The following is a 26,393-nucleotide window of genomic DNA, read 5'->3' as shown; positions in this document are numbered from 1 at the left end:
TTGAGATATAATCTTCTCCCTGCAAACATGTGGCTGTGAGGATAAGGAATCTCAGCCACACGTGTATAAATTTGCAGGATCAAGTTCTACATGGCACTAGTTAGTTTGTCAAATGTAATTTGGACGCACCTGCTTCTTACGCTAGTAGCTCCAGCAGTGTATTTGAATGTTTGTGAAGAAGGACCAATTGATTATATCCATTGCAATATAGCAAACGCACACCTGTAATGAGTAATGTGAATGTGTACGTTACCAGTCATTCAGTACATTCTATACCAGAGGTGGGCAAACTACGGCCCACGAGCCGTTTTAAACTGGCCTGCGAGCCGCATGATGTGGCTCGGCCCTGCCCCGGACCTAAGGCTGGGGCGCTAGGTTGGGGGCCTCACCAGTGGCTCAGCAGCACTCCAGCTGGGGAGCTGGGTCAGGGGCTGGACCACGCAGCTTGGCCCCGCTCTGGCACTCCAGCTGGGGCACAGGGTCAGGCCACACCACGCTTGAGGTAAGCGCCACTCTGAGCACCCCGAGCCTCTTCCCCAGCCCTGATTTCCCCCTCCCGCTCTCCAAACCCCTTGATCCCAGCCCACAGCACTCTCCTGCATCCCAAACCTCTCATCCCCAGCCCCAACCGAGAGCCTGCACCCCCAGCTGAAACCTGCACCCCTGCCCCATCTCTAATCCCCCTCCCACCCTCTGAACCCTTCAATGCCAGCTCAGAGCACCCTCCTACACCCCAAACTCCTCATCCCAGCCCACACACCAACCCTAATTTTGTGAGCATTCATGGCCCACCATACAATTTCTATTCCCTGATGTGGCCCTTGGGCCAAAAAGTTTGCCCACCCCTGTTCTATACTGTCCATTTCAAAATAGGTTCTCCCTTCTCTAAAATCTTGTAGACTTCTTCATACTCAGAATGATTACGTATTGAACCAAATTTTGCTCAAGTTCCTCTGACGTACATCCATAATATTTTGCTGAGGTCCATGAAGTTACTTCAGACTTACAATTGTGTAACTGTAAAAAGAAAAGGAGGACTTGTGGCACCTTAGAGACTAACACATTTATTTGAGCATAAGCTTCTGTGAGCTACAGCTCACTTCATCAGATGCATCCGATATATATTTAAATAATTCAGGATGAATCTGCATCATGCATTAAATGTGAAATCAGCAGTAATTCATGGTTCTAAAAAAAGTTTTTCCACTTGCATCTAGACTTAACTGTCAGCATTACTCAGTGTGTGGTGAATCAATGAACTAAATCACCCTCTAGCACAATGTGGAGTGGAAAAGTCACTCCTTCCCAGAGGAAAAAAACTTCACACAAGTTCAGTGTAACAGCTTCCTGCTCTGAGACATTAATATATAGTAAATTTATCTACAATACATACAACACTGAGGCTCTGCTCTACAAACAAGACATATGCATGTTTATGACTGATCATGTTAATTGTTTTGGTTAATTACCACTTTTCAAAAAGATATGAAAGAGGTACATGCAGAATAAGATGAGATATCAAGGGGCACATCTCTTGCATTCATTCAGATTGGTCTGTGAAGTAACAGGCACCATGAGAGATGCTGCCTGACAGTAGCTGTTCATGATAAAAATAGCTCTTCAAACTGGCAAGTGAATCAGCTGGAATGCTTAAACCATTCCCTGCCAATGGGAGACCAAGGTGGCTCCAATCCAACAGCAATTATCAATCTTAATTAAACTTATTTTTCATGAATGTAATATAAAAGAAGGTGGTGGACTGACCTGATCTTTCTGTATGGTTTTGTGTGGCTAAAAGCAATGTTAAAGCATCCTGTAACAATTCCTCAAATGTGCCCAAAATGTTTTGCTGTTGGCAAAATGCAGAAGTGAATTGCTCAATTTTGATTGTACAGATGTATTAGAAGTTGATTGTCATACTTTACTATTAAAATCTTAACTGTAAGGGTCCAGGCAGCTGGAACAGCTCTGAGTTACTGGTGTGGTGTCCTCCTTTAAAACTTCTTAACGTTAACCTGGTGTTTGTGAAGGTGCAAGGTTGACCCACCCCAAAGGTGAAGCCTTCTGTATTAGATACAATTGGCTACATGATCTTCCCCTCGCGAATCTGCCAGTGTGCCACAAGCTGATGTGAAGCAAAGAGTAAATAGAGAATCATGAGGAACCAATGTCACGGAACATTTTACCCTTAATATTTTCATTATAAGGAGGAGAAACACAGGGAGTGCCTGTCAGGTTCCAGTTACTTGTCCTTTCATTTGTTGGCTCTCTTTTCTTAAAAGCAAATAAGCACACTCCTGAATAAACAAAACATCTCAGTTCACTCTTAAGTGTGTCTCTTAGCTACTGCCTCCCGCTGAAGTGAGCTAGAACTGCCCTAGAACAAAAGCATTGGCTGGGGGTAGGGCTAGTTAAGCTATTTGACCAAAACAGAATTTGACGAATGAAATTTTTTTCAGCAAATTTCAGTCGTTTTTTAAAAAAACAAAGTGTTATGGAAAACTAACCTTTTTGAGGTGGGGGTTCATAAAAAAAAAAAGTAATCTGAGAATTTTGCTAAATTTCCTGTGGAAAAATAACTTCTTTTTTTGGACCGGCTCTAATATTGTGCCTCTGCTTAGCACAATTTCTCTTAAAGCTCCCCAGAGCACTCCTGCATGTTGCAAAATGCGAGCAGAGCTGTGACCCTTCCTCTCCCATACCTCTTCAAAGGCTCTGCTAGTTCTCCCCCTTTTCTGCTCCTACACAAGAAACAGCCACAACCTGGCCCTGTAGTACACGGAATGTATGCTACTAAGGTTAGAAATTCTTTAGTGGTATATTCAGTCACAGTGAAAAAGTGTACATATAAATGTTTGTCCTGCTCCTAATACCGTGTGTGTATAGACACATACTAGTCAACTGTATATACACATTCTAGTCAAAATTTACCCTTAACTTATCTAATTAAACATAAACCTTAGTCTAAGCTTTTCTCTGACCTTAGCTGTTCCTAGGGTTGTCTCCCTTGACCCATTTGCCTCAAAATAACGCTCACTTTTATGATTTTTGGACTAAAAATCCCACTAAGTCACACCAGAATAGGCAGAAGAGCTCTGGACCTCTATGTGAGGTCCTAGAACCTGACAACTTATTATAACACAATTGTGAGACTGTTCATACACTGTCTACTGCTTTGGTAAGAAGGGAAAAGTGGGAAAACTGCCTATGAAAGTGATCACTGCTACACTTAACATGTGTTGTGTCAAATCATTGGCAAACATAGGCTAATCAAATAAAACTGAAAAATACCCAGACCATTCAGCTTTTAATACTGTTTCCATATCACTGACTTTGTTTTGTGTATGTATTGATTTTTATAATCCCCATTAAGGCATGAGTTAAAGCAGAGCTAGATCTGCCTTGGAAAATAAAATAAGCTTAGAGAGAAGTTACCTTCTTACATGCTGTGACAGAGCTCCCCAAACTGCTTTCTGAACTGTCTGTGCCGCTGACTTGGTGCTCTGAGACTTCATACATCAGTGGGGATTCAAAGTTGCTGAAGAAAGAGAACAACAAAAATCCTTCCAATGACTCATCTACATAAATACATGAAATGATGCCAAAAATACAGCTCAATTTAAAGAAATGCATCTTAACTCAAATTGCACCAACCTCTCTCCACTTTCCCTAGCTGATGTTTCCATTCTGTTGATTACCCCAATTTCCTCATTTCTGGAGGACTATCCTATAATGAATACAAAATAGCAGACTGCTGCCTTTTAAAGACTAGAATATAGCACTTAGCTGGACCTAGTTATGTCTGCCTGTCTTTAATAATATACTAAAATGTGGTACTAGCTTTTCTTCTTAAGCAAGCAGTCTTGAGCAGTAAATGCCATCCTCACTACGTTGATTGAGCTTGGTAGACACTAGTATAAAAGAAAATTCATACTGTACTTCATCCTCTCTATTGCCTGCCTGGGATCTGGGAAGTGAGTTGAATAGTCGTCATTAAAGCACAAAGAAAACAGTGGGAGTGACTGAACTCAAAAGCCCAGGCAGTGTAGCTTTATAATTGCAGACTAAGAAATGAGAATTGCGCACACACCCTGTATTGAATGTTGTGTGCGTGCTGCTGAATTGTATTTATCCTTCACATCTGCATCTTCCTCTCATGAAGTCATGCAAATCAGACTTCCAGTCACAGTATTTATACGCGCAGCTGATACCGATCCTAAAGCATTGCTTTTGGATTAGCGTAATTATTTCTTACATAGAAGAAAGACTGCTAACTAAATAATTAATAATCAAATTATAGCAAGGTAAATTCAGCTAAATAAGCCTGCATCTCTCTTTATGCATGATTTCAGAGTTCCTAAAGATCATACAGCCCTAAAGGCCCATTCCTGCAAACATTACTCACCATAGTAAACATTACACTGTGTATTAAGTGTCCCATTACACCTGGTTTTAAGCGTTTGTTTGCAGAACTAGGCCCTAAATTATCATTACTTCAGTATTAACTAGATGAAGTTTATAAGTGTCATATGTTTTCAGGTTATTGCCTAGTGAATTCAGTGCAGTTCTCAGTACCCTTTCAGAGCTGTGCGTCCAGTTTCCTGAGAGGCAAGCTGAAAGCGTATCCCATATTAAAATATAGAAAATCTTCAAAATAGAGAACTTGATCCTCCATTCCTTACACATCCAAAACTCTGAAGTAAGTCAAGGTACAGTCAAATGGTGTGCCACAAATGTAGGATTTGCCCTATCTCATAGGTTAAAGAGTTCATGTTTTCTCAGAATATTTACATGTTTTACTTGATACTGTGCAGGGCCAGATGCTGCTGCTATTTAGTGAGAGTAAGAACAGGGAACTTATTCTGCAAACAGGGACTTACAGTTAGTGGGACTATTTGTTGAGTGAGGTCTGGACCCACTCAGTTAGTGTAAGGGTATCAGAAGCTGATCCATAATTAATAAAAAAAAAAAGTATTGTCTAAATACAGTGAATTTAAAATAGCTAATTAAGAAAATTTAAGGCTAAAGTAATTTTTAATAAATGTATTTATTGCATAGAAGTACAGTGAATTAATACAGATGCAGTAAACACACAAATATCCTTAAATAGTTGGGTTCACCTGACATGCATGATCACTGACTACTTAAGCATAGTGATGTATAGGGGTAAGACCACCCCGCATCACATGGCATGACCCTTTAAGATTGTGGGAGGCTCTGATATACACAAACACATAAGAGGTACTTTTGGAGAGGAAGTGGACCTCGGAATAAGTAGCCTTTGGGAGAAAGTCGGTTACTGTTTTGTCATAAATATAAAGGGAAGGGTAAACCCCTTTGAAATCCCTCCTGGCCAGGGGAAAGCTCCTCTCACCTGTAAAGGGTTAAGAAGCTAAAGGTAACCTCGCTGACACCTGACCAAAATGACCAATGAGGAGACAAGATACTTTCAAAAGCTGGGAGGAGGGAGAGAAACAAAGGGTCTGTGTCTGTCTGTAGTCGTCTTGGCCAGGGACAGAACAGGAATGGAGTCTTAGAACTTTTAGTAAGTAATCTAGCTAGGTATGTGTTAGATTATGATTTCTTTAAATGGCTGAGAAAAGAATTGTGCTGAATAGAATAACTATCTCTGTCTGTGTATCTTTTTTGTAACTTAAGGTTTTGCCTAGAGGGGTTCTCTATGTTTTTGAATCTAATTACCCTGTAAGATATCTACCATCCTGATTTTACAGGGGGGATCTCTTTATTTCTATTTACTTCTATTTTTTATTAAAAGTCTTCTTGTAAAACACTGAATGCTTTTTCATTGTTCTCAGATCCAAGGGTTTGGGTCTGTGGTCACCTATGCAAATTGGTGAGGCTTTTTATCCAACATTTCCCAGGAAAAGGGGGGTGCAAGTGTTGGGAGGATTGTTCAGTGTTCTTAAGATCCAAGGGTCTGGATCTGTAGTCACCTAAGCAAATTGGTGAGGCTTTTTACCAAACCTTGTCCAGGAAGTGGGGTGCAAGGTTTTGGGAAGTATTTTGGGGGGAAGGACGCGTCCAAACAGCTCTTCCCCAGTAACCAGTATTAGTTTGGTGGTGGTAGCGGCCAGTCCAAGGATAACGGGGGTAATATTTTGTACCTTGGGGAAGTTTTGACCTAAGCTGGTAAAGATAAGCTTAGGAGGTTTTTTTTCATGCAGGTCCCCACATCTGTACCCTAGAGTTCAGAGTGGGGGAGGAACCGTGACATGTTTCTTTAAGGGACTGGACCAGGAGCCTTGCATAGTAGACAGGACAAGACTTCCCCTCTCACCCGAGCAATCGTGGATGAGCTGGGAGAAGGGAACTAGTGGGTATGCTGCCTCCTCCCACATAGCAGGGCAGCCACCTGCAGGAGAAGGCTATCTGCTGAACCCGCTGAGGACTCCCTGGGGAGAAGGGACTACCTGAAAGAGAAGCTGGCTGAGGCCTTACAGCTGGCATAAGTTACAATGCTTGCTCCAAGGAGGAGTGCTGGGGATTCCCAGCTGGTGGAGGGAACAGAGTGACTGTTTAAAGTAAATCCCAGCTCCAGAGAGGGGGCTGAGAGGCATCCTGAACAGGGACAAGGAAGTTGACCAGGACTCTTTTTTATATGGACTCAGTGGATGTGAACTAGGGTGACTAATGAAGCGAGTTTCATTTTGTAGCAAGACTTAATAAATGAGACCTCATGAAGTGGATGCACGTTTTGAACCAGTGTAGTCTGGGAAATTGAGAAGAACATGAGGAGGTGCTGAGCACAATGCTCCTGCTGGGGAGTGCTGGAATGCCCCTTTCCCTTGTGACACCATCATTTAATGTTCTCAATCTTCAGCCTTTTCTTCACCTGTCTAATCTATGCAAAGGATCAATAGCCTTAAACACTTGAACATCTGTGGTCAATTTCCTTGGAATTCAGCAAGAAAAAATTGCATTATTATAGGGGATGCCTCTGTAACTTGAGACAAAGTATGGGATGGATTCTGATCATCCACTGGTGGAAAAGTGGAGTATCCCCATGAAAGTCAGTGGAGTCTCTCTGGTTTCTCAGTGTTAGTTAAATCAGTGAGATTCTGATCTCTCTCTCAGCCCCCCCCCCAAAAAATAAAAATTAAAGCCACACTTGTACCAGCTATAGCATTCATTTTGACTTTCCATTTTACATCTCATGTCATATTGATGGCAAACCTAATGCACGTGGATATGACTTTCACCACTTCTTCAAATGGATAGAAAATGTGCATTTTATGCCATTTTAATTTCTCTAGTCTTAATTTTAACTGTATAACCTTTTTCTTTAGTTCTGTAAAGAATTTTGTGGTGAAGTTTGGATGAAAGACTTTACTAAACCAGGTTTTCCCTGCATGTATATATGGGCATATTTGTGCATCTAAAGTGGTCTCTACTCTTAAACTGAGGATTAAGATCAGGATTTATCTAGTCTGTTTGCAGCTGTATTGCCCCTTATTATAGGCTATGTGCATTTTCACAATTTAGAACTAAGGTTCAAGTCAAAGTCTGAATTTCAGGTATGAGTGCAAGAGCATCTATATGCTCACCTTTTTAACTGAAGAGATAACTGTGGGGCTTATGTACAGTTTAACACTAGAGGAAGCTGATGCACTGATAATATCTGTTACAGTATGTTCTGCATGTAATCAGACACATTGTGGCGGGTTCACGTGAGGAGTCTAAAAATCAACAAACAATAAACGTGACCACAAACCAAAGAACTTATTGGACTTGATGTTCTACTTCTCCATTTGTAAAATGTATATGTGGAAAACTAGTCCTGGAGTTATATTTATGGCACACTAACAAATCTGTTCCCTTTGAATATATGATCAGGTCATAGTCCGATATAGTACACAACACCAGTCTTTTCAACCACATAAGGCAAAAGTTCTCCAACATTTTCCAGAAGAAAACAGGGTTAAAGTGAAAGGGAAAATATCTTCATGTACAAATATGGAAAGGCTTGCTGGAGCTGTGTTGAGTGAAATAGAATGCCACTGTGTGTTATGAATTATATCCGACAGAACAGGCTACAACACAGACTGAAGTTCAATGACTTGGAGCACTTGTCATTGAGGTCACTGGAGACTGATAAGAGCTAATTTCTAATGTCAGACACTCAGAAGTTTATAGCTGTGAACCTTGTAAGACTGGATAGTTTGTGCACATGGGACAGCATAGCAGTGATTTTAGAAGACCTCTGACAGTATACTTGGGAGTATTTGAGAATGAACACGAAGCTGTAAGTGTTGAAGTGTCTGTTCTTGGTCTCCAGAGGTATTAGAGCAGAACACTTTAAAATCGAGCTGCATGCCGTACCAAAATAGGAGTAAGTGTTAGGCATAAGTAAGTAGGGCCCTACCTAATTCACAGTCCATTTTGGTCAATTACAATTTAAAAAAATCTTATGACCCTGAAAATTTCATAATTTCAGCTATTTAAATATGAAATTTCATGATGATGTAACTAGGGGTCCTGACCCAAAAGGCAGTTGTGGGGGGAGGGGTTGCAAGACTATTGTAGTGGGGGTCCTGGTATTGCTACCCTTACTTCTGTGCTACTGTTGGCAGTGGTTCTGCCTGCAGAGCTGGGTGCCTGGAGAGCCCAGCTCTGAAGGCAGAACCACTGCCAGCAGCAGCGCAGAAGTAAGGATGGCATGGTATGGTATTGTCACCCGCGCTGCTGACTGCAGAGCTGGGTCCTCTGTGGCCCAGCAGCCGCCACTCTCTGGCCGCCCAGGTCTAAAGACAGCACAAAAGTAAGGGTGGCAATACCACGATCCCCTTACAATAACTTTGCTACCCTCCTCCCCATTGTGATCCTTTTGTGTTGGGACTCCCAGTTTGAAAAATGCTGGTGAAATCTGTATAGTGCAGGGTAAAAGTACATAAAAGACCAGATTTCACAGTCCATCACGCATTTTTCATGGTCCTGAATTTGGTAGGGTCCTAGGTATAAGTAACTGTACTGAATCACTCATCTGGATGGGTCAGTTGCTGGATTGGTCAGATTGGTTGACTTATTTAAAGGGTGATCAAACATGGCAGCTACAACAAAGAAGGTTTGGCAAAAACTTCAGGATTCTAATGCCTAGTTTTCAGCAAGCTTGTGGATGTGCCTTTTGTATAAGTAAGACAATGACTAACTTTGTCCATGCACTACTGGACACACAGTGCACATCCCCATATTGGCTATAGTATGTGGGTCCCCATTTAGCCATTGTGTACACCGTCAGTGCAGTCTGCACGTGAAGCAGGTGCACATTAGCACATGCACATGTGCGGGCTCATTTCCAGTAAGCTGCTTCAAGTAGGTCATCCCATGTCAAAGAAGATCTAGAGCCTAAAAGAGTAACAAAATCAAAGTAAAGTTACCAAGAGGTCAGATTTTGCTGAAACTCAGCCTCTGTTTCCTGAGGTTCACAAATCTTTCTTTCAATATGGGGTCAGATTGAGGCTAGCTCACCTCCTCTGTAAGATCTCCTCATCCCTCAAAATTCTGAGTGTGGTGTTTTTTTTTTTGGTTCTCCTTTTAATCTTATGGGCTCCCTTCTGAGCTTTACATCCCAACACAGGAAGCAGATGGCTGACACCCTCTTCAGGCTCTTCAGCTCTCCCACTTCATTCTGTGGCAAAGCCAGCTGGACAGTCTTTCCAGGAAAAATCTTCTGGGGCGTGCATAGCTTGTCTGCCCTTCTCAGCTCTTCAGCAGCGAGATCCAAAAGGGTTCTCCTGCAGCCGCACAGTCGCATTACCCCAGTTGGCCTTTCTGTTCCATTCCCATGCTCACGCTGTGCTCATCAATATCAATATATTAGGAAAAACTTTTTCACTAGGAGAGTGGTGAAACACTGGAATGCGTTACCTAGGGAGGTGGTGGAATCTCATTCCTTAGAAGTTTTTAAGATCAGGCTTGACAAAGCCCTGGCTGGGATGATTTAGTTGGGGATTGGTCCTGCTTTGAGCAGGGGGTTGGACAAGATGACCTCCTGAGGTCCCTTCCAACCCTGATATTCTATGATTCACTTGAGAGTTTAATTTAAAGGTGCCATAATTTTCAAGGCCTCAATGACATCCTGTGCAGGATTTAAACCAGGGCCTTTTGCACTCGGTCACAGGATGAGCTGGGTTTTTAAGAGGTTCAAATCCTAGCTCTGAACTGTGCATGGTTTCTCTCCTGCACTGGACTCATATACCCAAGAGGAGGCACCTGAGAGCAAGCCTGCTGGGAAATATGAGGCAACCATGTCTCAGCATAAGGGATTAGCTGGTAGGAGCAGTACTGTCCTGGGGAGCTTTCTGGGATCAGTGGAAATCTCAAAAGTGGTTCCCTGTTAAGAGGGAGCTGGAGAAGGAACCTAGGAAAGTCTGTGTGAAGAAGAAGCCAGGAAAGGAGTAAGAGTAGCAGGCATTGTAGGCTATAGAGCAGAACGGTTATGGGTTTAGTGCAGATAGTTGCCCACAATTTAAGGTTTCAATCCTGGGATTTTACACAGAAAGGGGGCATGGGCCATCCTATGGAGCCATCTAGAGAGGTGGTGCAGGAGGGCTGAAAGAATTCTGAGCCCACGAAAGGGCTAAAAGGTTGGGTTTGTTTGGACACTTGCAATATTGTCAATTCCCAAGCATTCAAAAAATCATAGGTTTGGCTTAAGTCATGAGATTCTAGAAACAATTTTGGGATTCATTTTATTTGCCTTCCACTTTGACAAAGTAGGGTATGCTTGTCACATTTTCCAAGCTTTTTTTCCTCTGCAAGCATGAGGGCTAGAATTTTTTTTAATGAAAGCTGAGATTCTCATGGTACTACAAGAATCCAGAAACTGGAGTTTGAGGGGAAAATGCCAATTATCATGAAATTTTGTGATTAAAATCACAAGTTGGCATCAGTGTCTTGTCTCCTCCTTCCAATAGGAAACTCTCTTGCTTTGGCTGGGTGACCATGTTACCAGCAAACTGCAAGTCTGCTAAACAGCCTTGGCAAAACTGAAGCAGCACCTGTATCTTAATGCCTCCTGAAGTAAGCTGCTGCTACACGTTTGGATTTAGAGCCCTTTTGGTCTACCATGACATACCCCAGACTGTGCAGTGTTAGAATTCCTCTTCCAGGAATTCTGCTGGCATTGAAGTATGTTCACTGCTCACTGAACTGAAGCTGCAGTGCAACCATAAAATCTAATAGGTATCTTAAGTCCTGTTGTAGAAGACTATGGGGGAGGAGAAGGATGTGTCAACCACTTTCCCACTGAAAGAACCTTCCTTTGACTTTGAGGATCATGAAACTGCCTTCCCTGCAAGCTACCTTTAAAAATAAAGCTAGGGAATTAACCGGAAGACACTAGAGATGAGAAGAGGCAAGTCATATGCTACTTCTCTCTCTGGAAGACACAAGGAGTCTGTCAGGGGCTGCTTGTCTGCCAAAAACCTTGCCCTATTGACTATGAATAAGACTGTTCTAAATCCCATAATGCTTCCACTGAGAAGGCAAGTCAACTACTCAGAAATTATAGCTACCTCCATGAGAGTACAGGAAGCAATTGCAAGGAATCAAAGTGCTAGCAGTAATAAAACACATTCTTTTTTAAATAATGGGCCAAAATGTGAAATGATTGCTTCTATTTTGCTGTACTGAATATGTCAAAAATAGTGACCTTGATGACTCAAGGCTTAATCAAAAAACACATCTGCTCCTAAAAATAATTGTCTTCCTTGCAGATCTGGCAGATGGTGCTACACATCACACAAGTAGATGTAATTTAAAGAATTCCCCAGGTTATCGCTAAAGAAAATTAATCTTGTGAAACAGTATCAACAAACTTCAATTTTCTACCATCTTGAGCTTCCAAAAACTCGCTGATGATCAGTAATGGTTCCTATTTAAGGAACATGTTCAATAAATACTAAGTGCCCATTACAGTTCTTAATAGGATTAGTACAATAAAAGCCTACTGCTTTTCATCTTTTCATTATGATCCTTAATCTCAACACTTTGAACGTACAGAATGCTGTACAGAATGAAAGAAGATAATCTTTGTTAAAGTAAGTGAATTGAATAAATGCAGTGAAGTTTTTTAGTACAATTAAATTCCAGCTATGGCATACAATGTTCCTAATGTTCTGTTGATGATGAAACTGAAAACTAGCAAAAATGGATAGTAAAAGAATCCTGAATTAGAATTCCAAGCTGTACCACACTGGAGGGCCAGCAGCCTCAAAGTTCTGAGAAACGCCTATCAAAGTTTAGATAGTATTTTGCAAGTGCTTTGGAGGACAGGATTAGAATTCAAAATGATCTTGACAAACTGGAGAAATGGTCTGAAATAGGATGAAATTCAATATGGACAGATGCAAAGTACTATACTTAGGAAGGAACGATCAATTTCACAAATACAAAGTAGGAAATAACTGCATAGGAAGGAGTACTGTAGAAAAGGATCTGCGGGTTATAGTGGATCAGAAACTAGATGAGTCAACAATGTAATACTGTTGCAAAAGAAGCGAACATCATCCAGGGATGTATTAGCAGGAGTGTTGCGAGCAAGACACAAGAAGTAATTCTTCCACTCTACTAAGCACTGATAAGACCTCATGTGGAGTATTGTGTTCACTTCTGGGCACCACACTTCATGAAAAAAACATGGACAAATTGGAGAAAGTCAAGAGGAGAGCAACAAAAATGACGAAAGGTCTAGGAAACATGACCTACAAGGAACTTTTTTTTTTTAAATTGGGTTTGTTTAGTCTGGAAAAGACTTGAAGACCATAAAAGATTGTTATAAAGAGGAGGGTGATAACTGTTCTCCTGTTCTCTGTGGCTAAGGGGAAGTAGTAATTGGTTCAAATTGCAGCAAGGGAGATTTAAGTTGGATATTAGGAAAAACTTCCTAATTGTAAGGATAGTTAAGTACTGGAACAAATTACCTAGGGAGGCTGTGGAATCTGTCATTGGGGGTTTGAAGAACAGGTTAGACAAACACCTGTCTGATGTGGTCAAGATGATAATTAGCTCTGACTTAGTACAGGGGACTGGACTAGATGATGTATCGAGGTCCCTCCCAATCGTATATTTCTGATTTCTACACTTAATCCAAAATTGATCAAAACATTAGAAGCTTTTGTCCACTGTTTTACTCATTATCCCACCTCTCCTACTAACCTAAACTTCGCCTGAACGCTGCCTCCTGATCAGCTCTCTGGCTGACTTCATTTCTCACTCTCATACTTGCACACCCACTGACCAACCACACACAATCCCCTGCCCTCAACCCCAATGACTCCCATTACCCTTTTATGCTTCCTTATGCCTGTCTCTTTCCTTCCTGACGCCAACATTTGCTGCATATGTTCTGTGGTTTCAACTTTTTTTTCTAGTCCATGTTGGGTAAGTCTTCAAAATCTCACCGCTCTTCCTTGGCAAGGTAGGAGGAACCTCAGCTTGTATGGTCTTCCTCTGAGTCTAGGGTAGAGATGGAGACCACCAGCAACTGAGAAGAGACTTCCAGACCTGATTAAACCCTTTCTTGAATTTGGCAGAGTAGTCAGAGAGGCATTATTAGAAGTCAGAGTGGTATTTCCCTAAATCCAGGCAACAGTTGAGCATAATTTAGTGTTTGACCTAGTTGTCCCCCCTCCCCCCATGCCCCTAATCAATGTGTGCCTATTGCTACCTGGAACTTTGTCACTTTGAAAGTAATTTAAAACTTTAAATATCCCAATAAATAAACTTGAATCTGTTTGTAACTTAAATCCATTACTAAATCTGTTAGTGTTAACATAAGCCCAGGCTCAATTTGTCCCTCTGACTTCATTCTGGGGCTCCAGCTGTCAAAGGATCATGATCTTACTTTCACTTTGCACCCAGAAGGATCCCAAAGCACTTTACAAACAGGGATCACTTCATCCACCATCTTTGAGGGTGCAATATAGTAACTGTTCAGTAGTATATAGCAACTCTAGCCAACAGTTTTGCACAGTAAGTGAAAGATATCTCTTCTTATCAAAACTTCAGGGAGATCTTAGAGAAGCATAATACAATACAACTTGGACTTTAGCGATGACACCCATGTTATATAATATACCTACATTTATGGAGAATACCATAGAAACTATAATGAACATAAGTAGCCATAAGAACCCAGGCAAGGAGACACATCATGGAGATGAATACTTGCCTGCTCAAATGAGGTGGGCAGGAGGGTTTTGACTTCCTTGCCCAGGGGCTGTTCTGAGAAGAAGGGATGCTGGGACGAGATGGGGACCATCTGACCAAGAAAGGAAAGAACATCTATGCACACCAACATCCAACCTAGTGAGGAGGGCTTAAACTAGGTTCAAAGGGGGCAGATACCAAAAGCACACAGATAGGTATACAAAAGGTGACCTCAACAGAGGGTTAGATGTTGAGATCAGGGATCACAATAGGATCACAACAACAACAAGAGGGAAATCATTGCGGTAATCTGATAACAATTTTAAATATCTATAAACAAAAGTAAAGAGTATGGGGTGATAAAACAGGAAGAGCTGGAAGTATTCATACCTAAGCTAAATTATGACAATTGCCATAGAGATGTGGTGGGCTAAGTCTCATGACTGGAATATTTATATAAAGGAGTATGTCTTGTTCAGGAAGGACAGACAGGGTAAAAAGGGATGAGGTGTTGCATTATGCATCCACAATATATACACTTGTTCTGAGCTCCAGTAGAAGGTGAGCGGCAGACCTGTTGTGAGTCTCTGGGTAAAGATAAAAAGGGTTGATGTCATGAAGGTGATCTACTATAGACCACCAAATCAGGAAGAGGAGGTAGATGAGGCAGTTCCAGAAGAAATAACAAATATCCAACACACAAGAGCTTGTTCTAATAGGGGACTTTTTAACTACCTAGATGTCTGTTGGAAAAGTAATACAGCAAAACACAAAACTGCCATTACGTTCTTGGAATTTATTGGGTCAACTTTTTGTACCAGAAAGTGGAGGAAGTAATGGGGGGACAGCCATTTTAGACTTGAGTCTGGCTAACAGGGAGTAATGGGTAGTGAATCTGAAGGTGGAAGGCAATTTGGGTGAAAGTGATCATGACATGATAGATTTTAAGATTCTAAGAGAAAGAAAGAGTGAGAGCAGCAGAATAAAGACCAGGGGCTTCAGATATGCAGACTTTACCTACTAGCTCTCTGAGTTTAAGGTCCTATGGGAAGCAAATCTAAGAGAAAATGGAGAGCCGACAGTTTCTCAAGAAGACTACACTAAAAGCACAACTGCAAACTATTCTGGAAAGCTTGAGAGAATAGTAAGAGGCCAATATGGCTCCATACGGAGCTCTTCAATGACCTGAATCCTACAAAAAGTGGAAGCATGGACAAATTGCTAGGGAGGAGTACGAAAAATTAGCCTAAGTGTGTAGGAATCAACTCAGAAAGGCTAAGACACAAAATGAGTTACATTGAGGAAGGGCTATAAAAGGCAATAAGAAGAGGTTCTTTAAACATATAAGGACTGAGAGAAAGAAGGTCAGTGTAGGTCTAAAAAAAAAAATCAAAGAACTGATGACTGAAAGCTGAGGAGTTTAAGGCATATTTTGCTTCAGTTTTCACTAAAAGGGTTAAGGGTGACCAAATACTCAACACAATAAACATGAACAACAAGGGGGAAGGAACACAAGCCAAAATAGGAAAAAAACTGGCTAAAGAATATTTAGATAAGTTAGATATATGCAAATCAGTAGGGCCTAATGAAATTCACCCTATGCTACTTAAGGAACTATCTGAAGCAATCTAAGAACCATTAGCAATTATCTTTGAGAACCTCATGGAGGACGAGTGAGATTCCAGAGGAATGGAGAAGGGCAAACATAGTAATTGCCTTTAAAAAGAGGAACAAAAAGGTCCTAGGGCATTCTAGACCAACAAGTCAAACTTTGATACCTCAAAAGATACTGAACAAATTCTTAAACAATATAGGTGTAAGCACCTAGAAGATAATAGAATTATAAGGAATAGCCCCCATGGATTTGTCGAGAACAAATCATGCCAAACCAACCTACTTTCCTTTTTGACAGGGTTACTGGCCTAGTAGATTGGGAACTGGAGTGGGGGAGGGGAGGAGTAGATGTAATATATCTTGATTTTAGTAAGGCTTTTGATATAGAACTATAGTCTCTTAAGCAAGCTAGGGAAATGTGATGTAGATAAAATTACTATAAAGTGGGTGAACAAGTGGTTGAAAGACTGTACTCAGAGTCATCAGTGGCTTGCTATCAAACTGGGAGGGTGTATCTAGTGGGGTTCCATATGGGTCAATCCCAGGTCAAGTACTAGTCAATATGGAGTAAACAGTTTGCTTACAAAATCTGCATATGATACAAACTGAGAGGGGTTGTAAGTGCTTTGACGGACAGGCTTAGACTTCAAAATGATCTTGACCGATTGGAGAATTGGTCTGAATTCAACAAGATGAATTCAATAAAGACAAGTGCAAAGAAGTACTTCACTAAGGAAGGGGAAAAACAAATGCACAACCACAAAATGGGGAGTAACTGGATAGGGGCTAGTACTGCTGAAAATGATCTGGAGGTTATAGTGGATTGTAAACTGAATGACTCAACGATGTGATGCAGCTGTGAAAAAGACCAATATCATTTTCAGGTGTATTAACAAGTCTGTCATAAGTAATACATGTGAGGTAATTGTCCTGCTTTACTTGGCAATGGTAAGGCTTCAGCTGGAGTACTGTGTCCAGTTCTGTCCAACACTTTAGGAAAGATGTTGACAAATTGGAGTCCAGAGGAGAGCTATGAAAATAACAAAACATTTAGAAAACCTGACTGTAATGGGATGTTCACCCCACATCACCCCTGAAAGGGTTAAAGTGGCTCAGAGGGGGATAATTAACCTGGTAGAGTGCACATGGAGGTAGATTTAGGCTTCACTGTCAAGCCCTAATTGAAGATGGAGCTCATCTGGGCTGGAATAGGTGGGGGCTTGTATAAAGCCAGGAAGCAAGAGAAGAAGGGGCTTGTAGCATAAAAACCTGTAGTTACTCTCTAGGCTTAGAGAAACCATAGGGAGGATCCAGAGGATGAGTAGAAGACCTAGGATCCTGGCTCAGAAGGAATGGTTCCTCTAATAGCCACTGGCATAGTAGAGGAGCATAGCTTTAAACTGGGGGACTACCAGAATATCTGGTAAACTAGTCCAGTGATGTGATTTATACCCCGGAAGGGGAAAACTATAGTAACCTGGCTAGAGGGCTAAGTACAAAGAAGGAGCATTCTAACTAACGAAGAGGAAGAACTACAACTCCAGGAGCATAAGAAGGGGGCTGCAGAATGAATGGGCAACAGAAGGGGGTGTCAGACAGGGTGGAACTATTTCCCAGATGCAGCCACAAGGAGATGCCCCAGGGGTGAGTAGAGAACTCCATTACCTTGACCTAGGAGAAAACATTTTTTTAAAAAAAACTGGGCATGTTTTGTTTTGAGGAAAGAAGATTGATGGGTGGACCTGATAAGTCTTCAAATATGTTAAGTGCTGTTATAAAGAGGACAGTTGTCTTCCATGTCCATTGAAGATAGGATAAGAAGTAATGGCCTAGATTTTAGGAAGAACCTTCTAATGATAAGGGTCGTTAGCCTTATTAATAGGCTTCTAAGGGAGGCTGTGGCATCTGCATCACTAGAGGTTTTTAGAAAATAGGTTAGAGAAACACCTGTCAGAGATGGTCCAAGTTTACTTGGTCCTGCCACAGGGTAAGGGGCTAGACTTCTAGGTCTGGAAGGGACCCTAGAAGTCGTCATTTCTATGATTCTATCACCTCAGTTTCCCGTCTTAGGTAAAAGATGGCATTTACAGTAGCACAATCCTCCCTAACCCAGAACTGTTTTTATTTATTTACTTTGCCAGCAGTGATTCAGATGGAAGGCTGCCAGCTACTAAACTGCCAGCCTGCCTTTGCAGCATCTAAGTGTTTCTCGGAGATCTCATGTTCCTGGGTGTAGACAACTGAGAGTTTTAGCCGCTCCCAAAAATTAGTTATTGCCTTTATTCCCAAAATTTCCTATATTTATTAATGCAACTACCTCGCAGGGTCCTAGAGCTGGGCACTAGCCACACCTGAACATCTACGCCACAATTAAACAGCCCGTTAGCCCAAATCAGCTGACATGGGCCAGCCATAGGCTTTTAATTGCAGTGTAGACATACCCAGAGAGACCCGAGTTCCTTTGGCCTCCTGTGATAATACATCACTTCTTAGTTTTTCAGCATCTTTTAGTAGTAATTCTAATTTTATTTTCTTTGGGTCAGACTGTGACTAGACCCTGCACAGGTACCCAAGAGAAGGATTTAAGCCACTTTATACTCCTAGAGCAGGGGCTGACCATAGTCTTTGTTCTTTTATCCTCCTAAGGACAGAGACTGCGAGCTAGTCTTTTTGCAGACACTCCAAAGGAGTTGGATGGACATGCAAATGAGTGTATGTTACACACCTGAAGAGATGCAGCAGTGGGTGCATTCCCATGGTATGCCTAGGAGCTCTGAGATGCAATATTTCCTGTTGCTTCCAGTGGGAGGGTGCAGCTCCACAATGTAACATCACAACAGAGACCACTGGCTTTGTGCCAGTGGTTTATTTGCAACTTTAGAATATTCATACTTAAATTACTGGGTTTCATTATAAAAGTGTAATGTACAAGAAGAGAATAGTACCCCATGGGGCCTACCAAGAGAGGAATAAATGAGCTGTTGCCATCAGTCAGCCAAAATGTATCATCAAGAGCAATCATTCACCCTTTACTATCCCATTGCTGCTACTACTACATTCAATATGCATAATGGCCCCATCTATGTGTGTGGTTTTTTTTTAAATGAATCCAAACACTATGGTATCTTGTGCTCAGAGCTTCATTTAAGCTTTATCTCTCTGACAAAAGGTTGCGAACTATCAAAATTATCTAAAACATGTAAGTATCGAGTATACAAAGAGGAGTAATTAAATGCCTTTTTAAAGACTTTTTTAAGCTTTGCAAAAAATCCCAATAAACAGTATTTAAGAATCACTTGTCATTTGTAAAAAGCTTTTAACATCCCTGGGATAGTTAAAAACTGTTACATGGAATTTTCAAGTTCCTATAGCTGTCTGTTCAATGGCGGGATCATAGTTTAGGGGTAGATAGTCAACAGCTGTTGTTCAACCATCCAAGGAAGTAAGGCCCTACCTCACTTAATCAATCTTTTCTGAACCAGAACCTAACAGACTACTCCTGCTGTCCTTCCAATGCTGCTGGTATCTGCTGAATTTTGTACCCTGTTTTAAAATTTAACTTTGCATGTAAAAGGGTCAATATAGTCACTGTACAGTGACAGCTGTAGATTAGATGCTGTTGAAATTACTATTCTAACACAACTCGTTTTGATCAGTCTTGACGTGTGTACTTCAATCAGAGCACAGATGGCTAGTCAAACAGATGATAATCTATAAATACCTTGAACAAATGTGTGGGTGTTTTTGTTATGGAGGTGGGACCCATGCATAATGTAATGGGACAACATCTAGGTCTGACCTGTACAGTGCTAAGGGCCTTCAAAAGCTATGCAGCTCCCTCCACTTCTATTGATTTCACTGGGAATTGAGGGTGCTGACCACCTCCCCTCAATCTGGTCTGGAGGCTGATATGATCTATAAAGCAAATGAGTAAAAGATATACTGCTAGTTTTATGCATTTAAAAAAAAAAAGCAAAGTTCACTAAGCACCTGTTTTATTTTCAGATCTCACATGCCATCACTTCTTCAAATACAATAATTCTATTCAAAATCAGGAAGCCTTTATTGTGGGCATTAATGATGTTCAACCTTATTTGTAAAACAGGATTTTAAAAAAAAAACTACTGGAGAACACCCCCACTTAACTGCAAGTTACACTGAAAAACATGCTGTATCCTTGGAAATCTCCTATCTTTTATTTGGTGATGATTCCTAAAATAAGGATAACCATGTTTACATACATAGGGCCTGATTCTGATATAAATCAGAAGCAGCTGTCAAGGGCCTAATGGGGTTATACCAGTGTAAAACTGGTTGAAGGGAGACCAGATTCAATAAGTGCTTGAGCAATCACTACCAGGAAGTGACTTTGTTTTAAGCTTTCCTGTCTAACCATGGGCTTCACAAAACACCAGTTCTGTCACTGAGAGATGGGAAGAGTTAAAAATGGGGGGGGGGGCATGGTGCCAGGGAGGGACTATGCAGACTTCTGTTATAAATGTAAGACCTGATCCTGCAAACACTTAGTTACATGTTTAACTTTACTCACATGAGTAGTTTAATTGAAATCAGTGGGGTTACCCACACACCTGAAGTTAAGCATATACATAAATGTTTGCAGGATCGGGGCCTAAATCCTCCCCTTCATATAGTAAAACCTCACTCACTTGCTCATAGAAAATCTCTCTTAAAAATTTACATGAGACTGGTACTTTCAGTTCCTCTGTAGGAATGAAGCTCTATTTCCCTTCTGATATCCCAGAGAAACACGAATTCAATCATTTTCATTGTTGACAATATGAAGTTAACTATTCATTGATCAAAAATCTGTGGGGCTTTCTAAAGCAAACAAGGCTCTAAAATCACTTCTGAAAAACTTCTTTTACTCCCCTTGTTAGGGCAGCTCAGTACTATTAATCCCTTTGGTAGCATAGTATCATTCAGCCATGTGATCATCTTAGCTTTGTTTACACCAGACCACATGTATCCAGAGCAAGAGCCCAGCAATCCTGGCTTTCCTTCCCTAGTGCTTTGCTTGTATCAGGGCTCCTCTTTTTCTAATGACCGATCCTCTATTGCCTTGCTGTTTGTTTCATACCAGAGCAACATTGGCGTGAAAACACTAGCAGCCTGATTTGATGGTGACTTACATTCATTTTGCACAGATATACAAGACTACAGAGGGCAGGAGGCAGTCGGGAACTGGGCCAACAAACCATGGGTAAGAACGATCCTCTGTTTCTCTCCTAAAAACACTAAAATTCACTGTTTCTAACTGTACAGATCACTAAACCCAACGGTACATAGTCAGATCACTGAGATCTTGACTTTCATAATAAAGATTTTGGGTAAAATTGAGTGTCCTCCTCAAAGGCCCAGTAGCAGTAGAAAAAGTCGTTTCTGTGGCATAACGAGAGGTGTGCATGGAGCTCTACTTCATGGAACCCAGCTGAAAGCTAACTTTCTGGGTAGTATGCACAGCATGAATTGGGAGCAGCTCAAGGTGAAGGGTGAGCTAAAGATCCTCACTTTCTCTCCTCATGCCAGAGCATGAGCTTGTTCTGATAACTGCAGAGTTATTCCAGCCACTAGGCTGCAGTATATTTCATGGAGCAGCTGTGAAACTGTTTTTTGTGCTTGGTTGGTGGGTATTTGCCCTTTTTCTCACCCCTCATACCTGAGCCCAGCCTGGCTATTCAGGCTGATTGCTGGGCAAAGGATCGCTTTCATACCTTAGAGGAATGACTCAGCTACTCAGTGAATTACAAGAACACTATTATAGTCTAAGGGAGAAATTATGTATATATAAAAGACGAATGTCAACCAGAATTCTTAGGTAGTAAGAGGTTATGGGGAAATCAAGTGGGAGTTTTGTCTGCACAAGAATTACAGGGTCAGAACCTAGAGCCCAATTTTTCTTTCTTCCTTCTGTTCTGTGGTACTTACACAAGTAGTCCCATTGCACTCTTCAATTGCCAAGTAATAACGAGAACTCCTGACTATAATTCACTGCTTACCTGTGAAATGCCCTGTTCATATACCAAATAGTGAGCATCAGCCTGAAACACTTTGACAGCCATTTTAGGGTTTCTGTGCAGTATTTGGGAGCCCCTGGGAGCAGGCATCCCAGCCTGAGTTGACTGACTTGGGTTAGTGGGGCTGGTGCTAGTGCTCTAACATTAGCTGTGTAGCCAGGGCTTTGAAGTTGCAGCCTGGGCTGCGAAGCCTGTGGGTGATGGGGCGGTGGTTCAGAGCCCGAGCTCCAGCCTAAGTCACAACTTCAAAGTTTTGTGTAAACCGCTATTGTCAGAGCACGAGCATGAGCCCCCGCTAGCAGAAGTCTAGCCACCAGCCTAGGAGGCTCGCTCTGGTGGGCTCAAAATGCTATGTAGATGTGACCTTAATGACTAACACATTTCTTCCTTTCTTTTTTGAATTTTTGGCTAGATGAAATGGAGCGGGGCAGGGAGAGAAATGCCTCCGTTAGCAAGGTCCTCCTCAGGCCAGATCCCAATATCCTTATTCACAACAAGTACTACCTTACTCCATGACTAACCCTCACTCCCTGACCCCCCAATTTCAGGGGACTCTAGCTGTGGACTAACTTGGCGCTCAGTGGGGGAGGGTATTGGAATCTGGCCTCTTTTAAAAAATACATTCTTCTAATGACAGTCTTTTTTTTTTTAATAGTCAAACTCTTATACAGATTACGATTAGTCCCTATGTAAAATACACTGTATTCTAAGCACCCTATCCTAAGATGCTCACAGGTCATGTCTCCTAAGAGTGAAAAACAGCCATTTTATTCAGTTACAAATATAAATATCTTTAGACTACATAATATGTAGACTCCATCTCCATTACTTTAAACCAAAACAAGCTGCTGATAGAATGCAAACCCATGCCTTAGTATTGTTTAACATTTAACAACCCCCATAACACACACTGGATGGCTTGAGTAATTTCTGTAACCAGGGCTGTGCTACTCTAAAATGCTAATCAATTTCACATCCAGTAGATTGCAACTTCACACACACTACTGGCATAGTTCAAACATGGTACTTGCTTTTGAAACAAATGAACAACACTGCATTGAATTTCACTTGATTTATAGTGTGTGTGTGTGTGTGTGTGTGTGTGTGTGTGTGTGTAAAAGCTCATAATTACCACAGTATATAATGTGAGGTAAAGACTACATGACCTTTTAATCTAACTCCTTTTAACAAATACATTGTCACAATTTTGTAGTTCCTGATAATCTAAGACACCACCTTTTTATGGGCTGGGGGAGGGCTGTGTTGTATTTCAGAGTTCTTTTCAGATTGCAAGCTTTCTATCCAGATGTTACTAGCAGAGCAGTCTTTTCCTTTAATAAACATTAGAACAACTTATTCAGAAGAGGTAAACAACATCGGTAGTACAATTAACTTTCTTACATTAGCACTAAGAGGATGGCACATCTACAAGCCAATAGTAGCATAAAACTGTTGGTGTATGTACAAGCTGATTTTTAGGCATGTTAGACCATTTCCCCACTAATCTGATGTCTTTCCACTAGGAACTGAAATAGCACAGACCATGTAAAATTGAAAGAGATTAAGACCATTCTGAATACACTGCAGAACTGTTTAGTCTATTCTAATATAAAATTTCCCTCTGATCTTCTGTGCAACTACTCTATTTTTACACTACCAATGAAACAATCTTCATAGGTTGCGTATAAAGAAGCTGGCTTACATTTAAAGTCATAATTATGACTAAAAATTTCAAAAAGTGCATCTTCAAAGCATGTGCACATTCTGGGTCTGCTCAATGCCTGGAACATTCTTTGACTTCAATGGGAGTCCCGTGAATGGGGTGAAAGTCATGCTTCTGTAGTGGGCCAGCACAGTTACACTTGCATTTTCCAGACTTAAGTGGAGCACACAGGCCCTGTGCTGACTCTCTGCATGGAGAATTTCACTGATTAACCAGTTAAAGGATTGAGCCCACTAGCTAACTAATCCCCACAACACCCTTGTGACAGATGCATGTTATAACCTAAGTGCTTCTGTTCTCCATGGATATGTGGTCATCCAAGTACATGCAGTATAAAGTGTGCTCAGTTCAATGATCTCAACTGTCCTGCAAGTTTTTAAATAAATAAAAACTAGTAGAAAATAACTCTAAACAAAAACTGTTGGAATAGTCCCCTACTAGCCAGTGTAAATGCATGAGTGGGCTTGGGCACACCCAAGCTTTACTTAACCCCTATTTTGAAGACTTGTGGGACAGCTTAAGCATGCACAGGTCTTGTGCTGTCTCTCTGCACAGTAGTGAAGCAAGCAAATTCCCAGCTGGTGAAATTAAGAACTACAGCAGCTGGTTCTAAATGACTTTACCACAAGGGGTGTGTGTGTGTGTGGTTTTTCTCTTTTTAAAGTATATTTCTTAACTCCTGAATCCAAATGAAGTTTTATCAAGCATTTAAAAGGATGAATCTTTATTCTTTTTCAATCACTAGATAGAAACAGGGGGATGAAAATTAGAATCCCTTTAAGAAGAGTTTATTAGATGACCAAGTCCATAATCAAGCAAGAGAACAAATCTGGCTAAAAGCCCATCCAGGTTCAGTGGTGAAATGAAGGCAGTAAGTGGGGGTGGCGGGGAGGAAGCAACCTGTAAGGGGTGAGGTGGGGTAGGGGGGAATGAAACTGACAGTAAGCAATCTAAATTAGAAATGAAATGAAAAATTGCTAAGAGAATCTAAAGACCTTATGAGGTGGGAGGAATTAAGGAATTCCCCCCCCCCCCCATGTTGGGAACAAAAGAGATTCTATCACAGTATAGGCGCAATAGTAGATGGAGATGGTAAAACTGTTAATGATGCAGAAAAGACCTAGTGTTCAACATATTTCTGTTCTGCATTTGGAAAGAAACAAGATGAAAGACTTGTGTCACACTAGGATGATGAAGTACCTTCCAGTCCAGTAGTAAACAAGGATGATGTTAAACAGTATCTACCAGGGATAAGCATTTTTAAATCAGCAGCCCTGGATAAGGCGCATCCAAGAATTCAAAAAGAGCTGGTGTAGGAGATCGCTGGCATAGTGATGTTCATATTTATTAAATCTTGGAATACTGGGGAAATTCTAGAAGACTGTTTGTTGTGTTTTGAGATAGGTAAGGTGAGATGATCCAGATAACCACAGAGTAACGAGCTTGATCTCAACATTGGGTAAAATAATGGAATAGCTGTTAGGAGTATAATTTAAATCTCATACCCTTTCATTCTTTAATGTTTGGCAACATGATTTTATTATTATGATTTTGACTTTTTGGTTAATAACAATAACTGCATTGGTGTAATATACTTAAACTTTTGTAAGGTCTTTGACTTAGTACCAAATGGTGTTCTGATTGAAAACATTAGAACCATACAGTATCAAAGCACACATTAAATGGTTTAAGAAGTGGCTAACTGTTTTCAAGTAGTTATTAATGTGGAATCCTCTTTGAATGGGGGTGTTTCTAGTAGGGCTCCAAAGGATCAGTACTAAAGCCAATACTAATCAACACTTATATCAATTACCTGATAGTAAATATAAAATTTGTGGATGACACAAACTTGGCAAAATAATGACAAGGCAGCCATACAAAGCTATTTTGATCACTTGGTAAGATGGGGGGGGGCATTCAAACAATGAGTTTTAATACAACCAAATGCAAGGTCATACCTCTATGAACAAGGGGTGCTCACAATGCTTACAGAATGGGAAACTACATCCTGGAAAGCGGTGATTCTCAAAAAAACTCTAGCGATCATAGTAGAAAAGGAAATGAACATGAGCTCCCTGTGTGGTGCTGGCTGTAGCTAAAAGGTCTAATAATGCATTCCTTGTACATATAAACAGGGCAGTAGTGAGCTGGAGTAGAGTGGTGAAAATCACCTCTGCATATGGGACTGGTGATACTGGAGTTGTATGCAGCATTACAATATCAATGTCAAAATTTTAAAAAAGTTGTTGGAAAAACTGGAGAGGGTGCAGAAAAGAGCCACAGCTGACTTCAGGGCTGGAGAAAATCTCTTTAGCATGAGAGACTTAAAGCTCAATCTGCTTCAACAAAAAGATGTCAAGAGGTGACTCATTTATGGTGTATAAGTACCTTCACAGGCAGAATATTCTGGGTACTGAAAGGCATAACAAGATCCAATGGTTGGAAGCTGAAGCCAGACAAATTCAAATTGGAAATTAAGCACAACTTTTTTTTTTTTTAAATAGTGAGGGTGACTAACATTTAGAACAACCTACCACGGGAAGTAAGTGGTAGATTCTACATCTTAGTCTTCAGATCAAAACTGGATTCCTTTCTGGAAGATATGCTTTAGTTAAACATAAGTTAATAGGCTCAATACAGGGGTAACTGGTGAAATGTAATGGCCTCTGATACGCAAGAGGTCAGAGTAGCTGATCTAATGGTCCTTCTGGCCATTAGAATGAATCCCTTTCAATTTAAGACAGATTTTGGTTATGAGGGTAGACTGTAAAAACAGCTCTCTAGTCAATGTTTGAAAACTTATATAGATTTTTTTTTTAAGTTCACTTGTGTATTTTAGGATCTGATCCTGC

General features: G+C 41.0%; 2 protein-coding genes across 34 annotated transcripts in view; one reads left to right on the top strand and one right to left on the bottom strand.

Moving 5' to 3' along the window:
- LOC311526795 (uncharacterized protein) overlaps positions 1 to 26,393 on the top strand; it is a 316,378-nt gene that overhangs the window by 37,359 nt on the left and 252,626 nt on the right. For 21 of the 29 annotated variants that reach the window (XR_014713143.1, XR_014713144.1, XR_014713145.1 and 18 more), the window contains exon 2: positions 20,949 to 21,004. The exons of the other annotated variants lie outside the window; for them this stretch is intronic. Coding sequence is in view for 1 of the 21 variants with exons in the window: in XM_084640205.1 (XP_084496331.1) it covers positions 20,949 to 21,004 (56 nt within the window). In the remaining 20 variants the exon portion in view is untranslated. The remainder of the gene's footprint in view (positions 1 to 20,948; positions 21,005 to 26,393) is intronic. 29 annotated transcript variants of the gene reach the window in all.
- The window catches only part of SPHKAP (SPHK1 interactor, AKAP domain containing), a 105,561-nt gene that overhangs the window by 76,707 nt on the left and 2,461 nt on the right, over positions 1 to 26,393 (bottom strand). For all 5 annotated transcript variants that reach the window (XM_084640197.1, XM_084640198.1, XM_084640202.1 and 2 more), the window contains exon 2: positions 3,436 to 3,538. In XM_084640197.1, the coding sequence (XP_084496323.1) occupies positions 3,436 to 3,538 (103 nt within the window). The remainder of the gene's footprint in view (positions 1 to 3,435; positions 3,539 to 26,393) is intronic.

Source organism: Lepidochelys olivacea (genome assembly GCF_965140295.1).
Source record: "Lepidochelys olivacea isolate rLepOli2 genome assembly, chromosome: 9".
In the NCBI taxonomy this organism is placed as follows: Eukaryota; Metazoa; Chordata; order Testudines; family Cheloniidae; genus Lepidochelys; species Lepidochelys olivacea.
The sequence above is the reverse complement of the archived record's forward strand: the minus strand, read 5'-3'. Positions and strand labels throughout refer to the sequence as shown.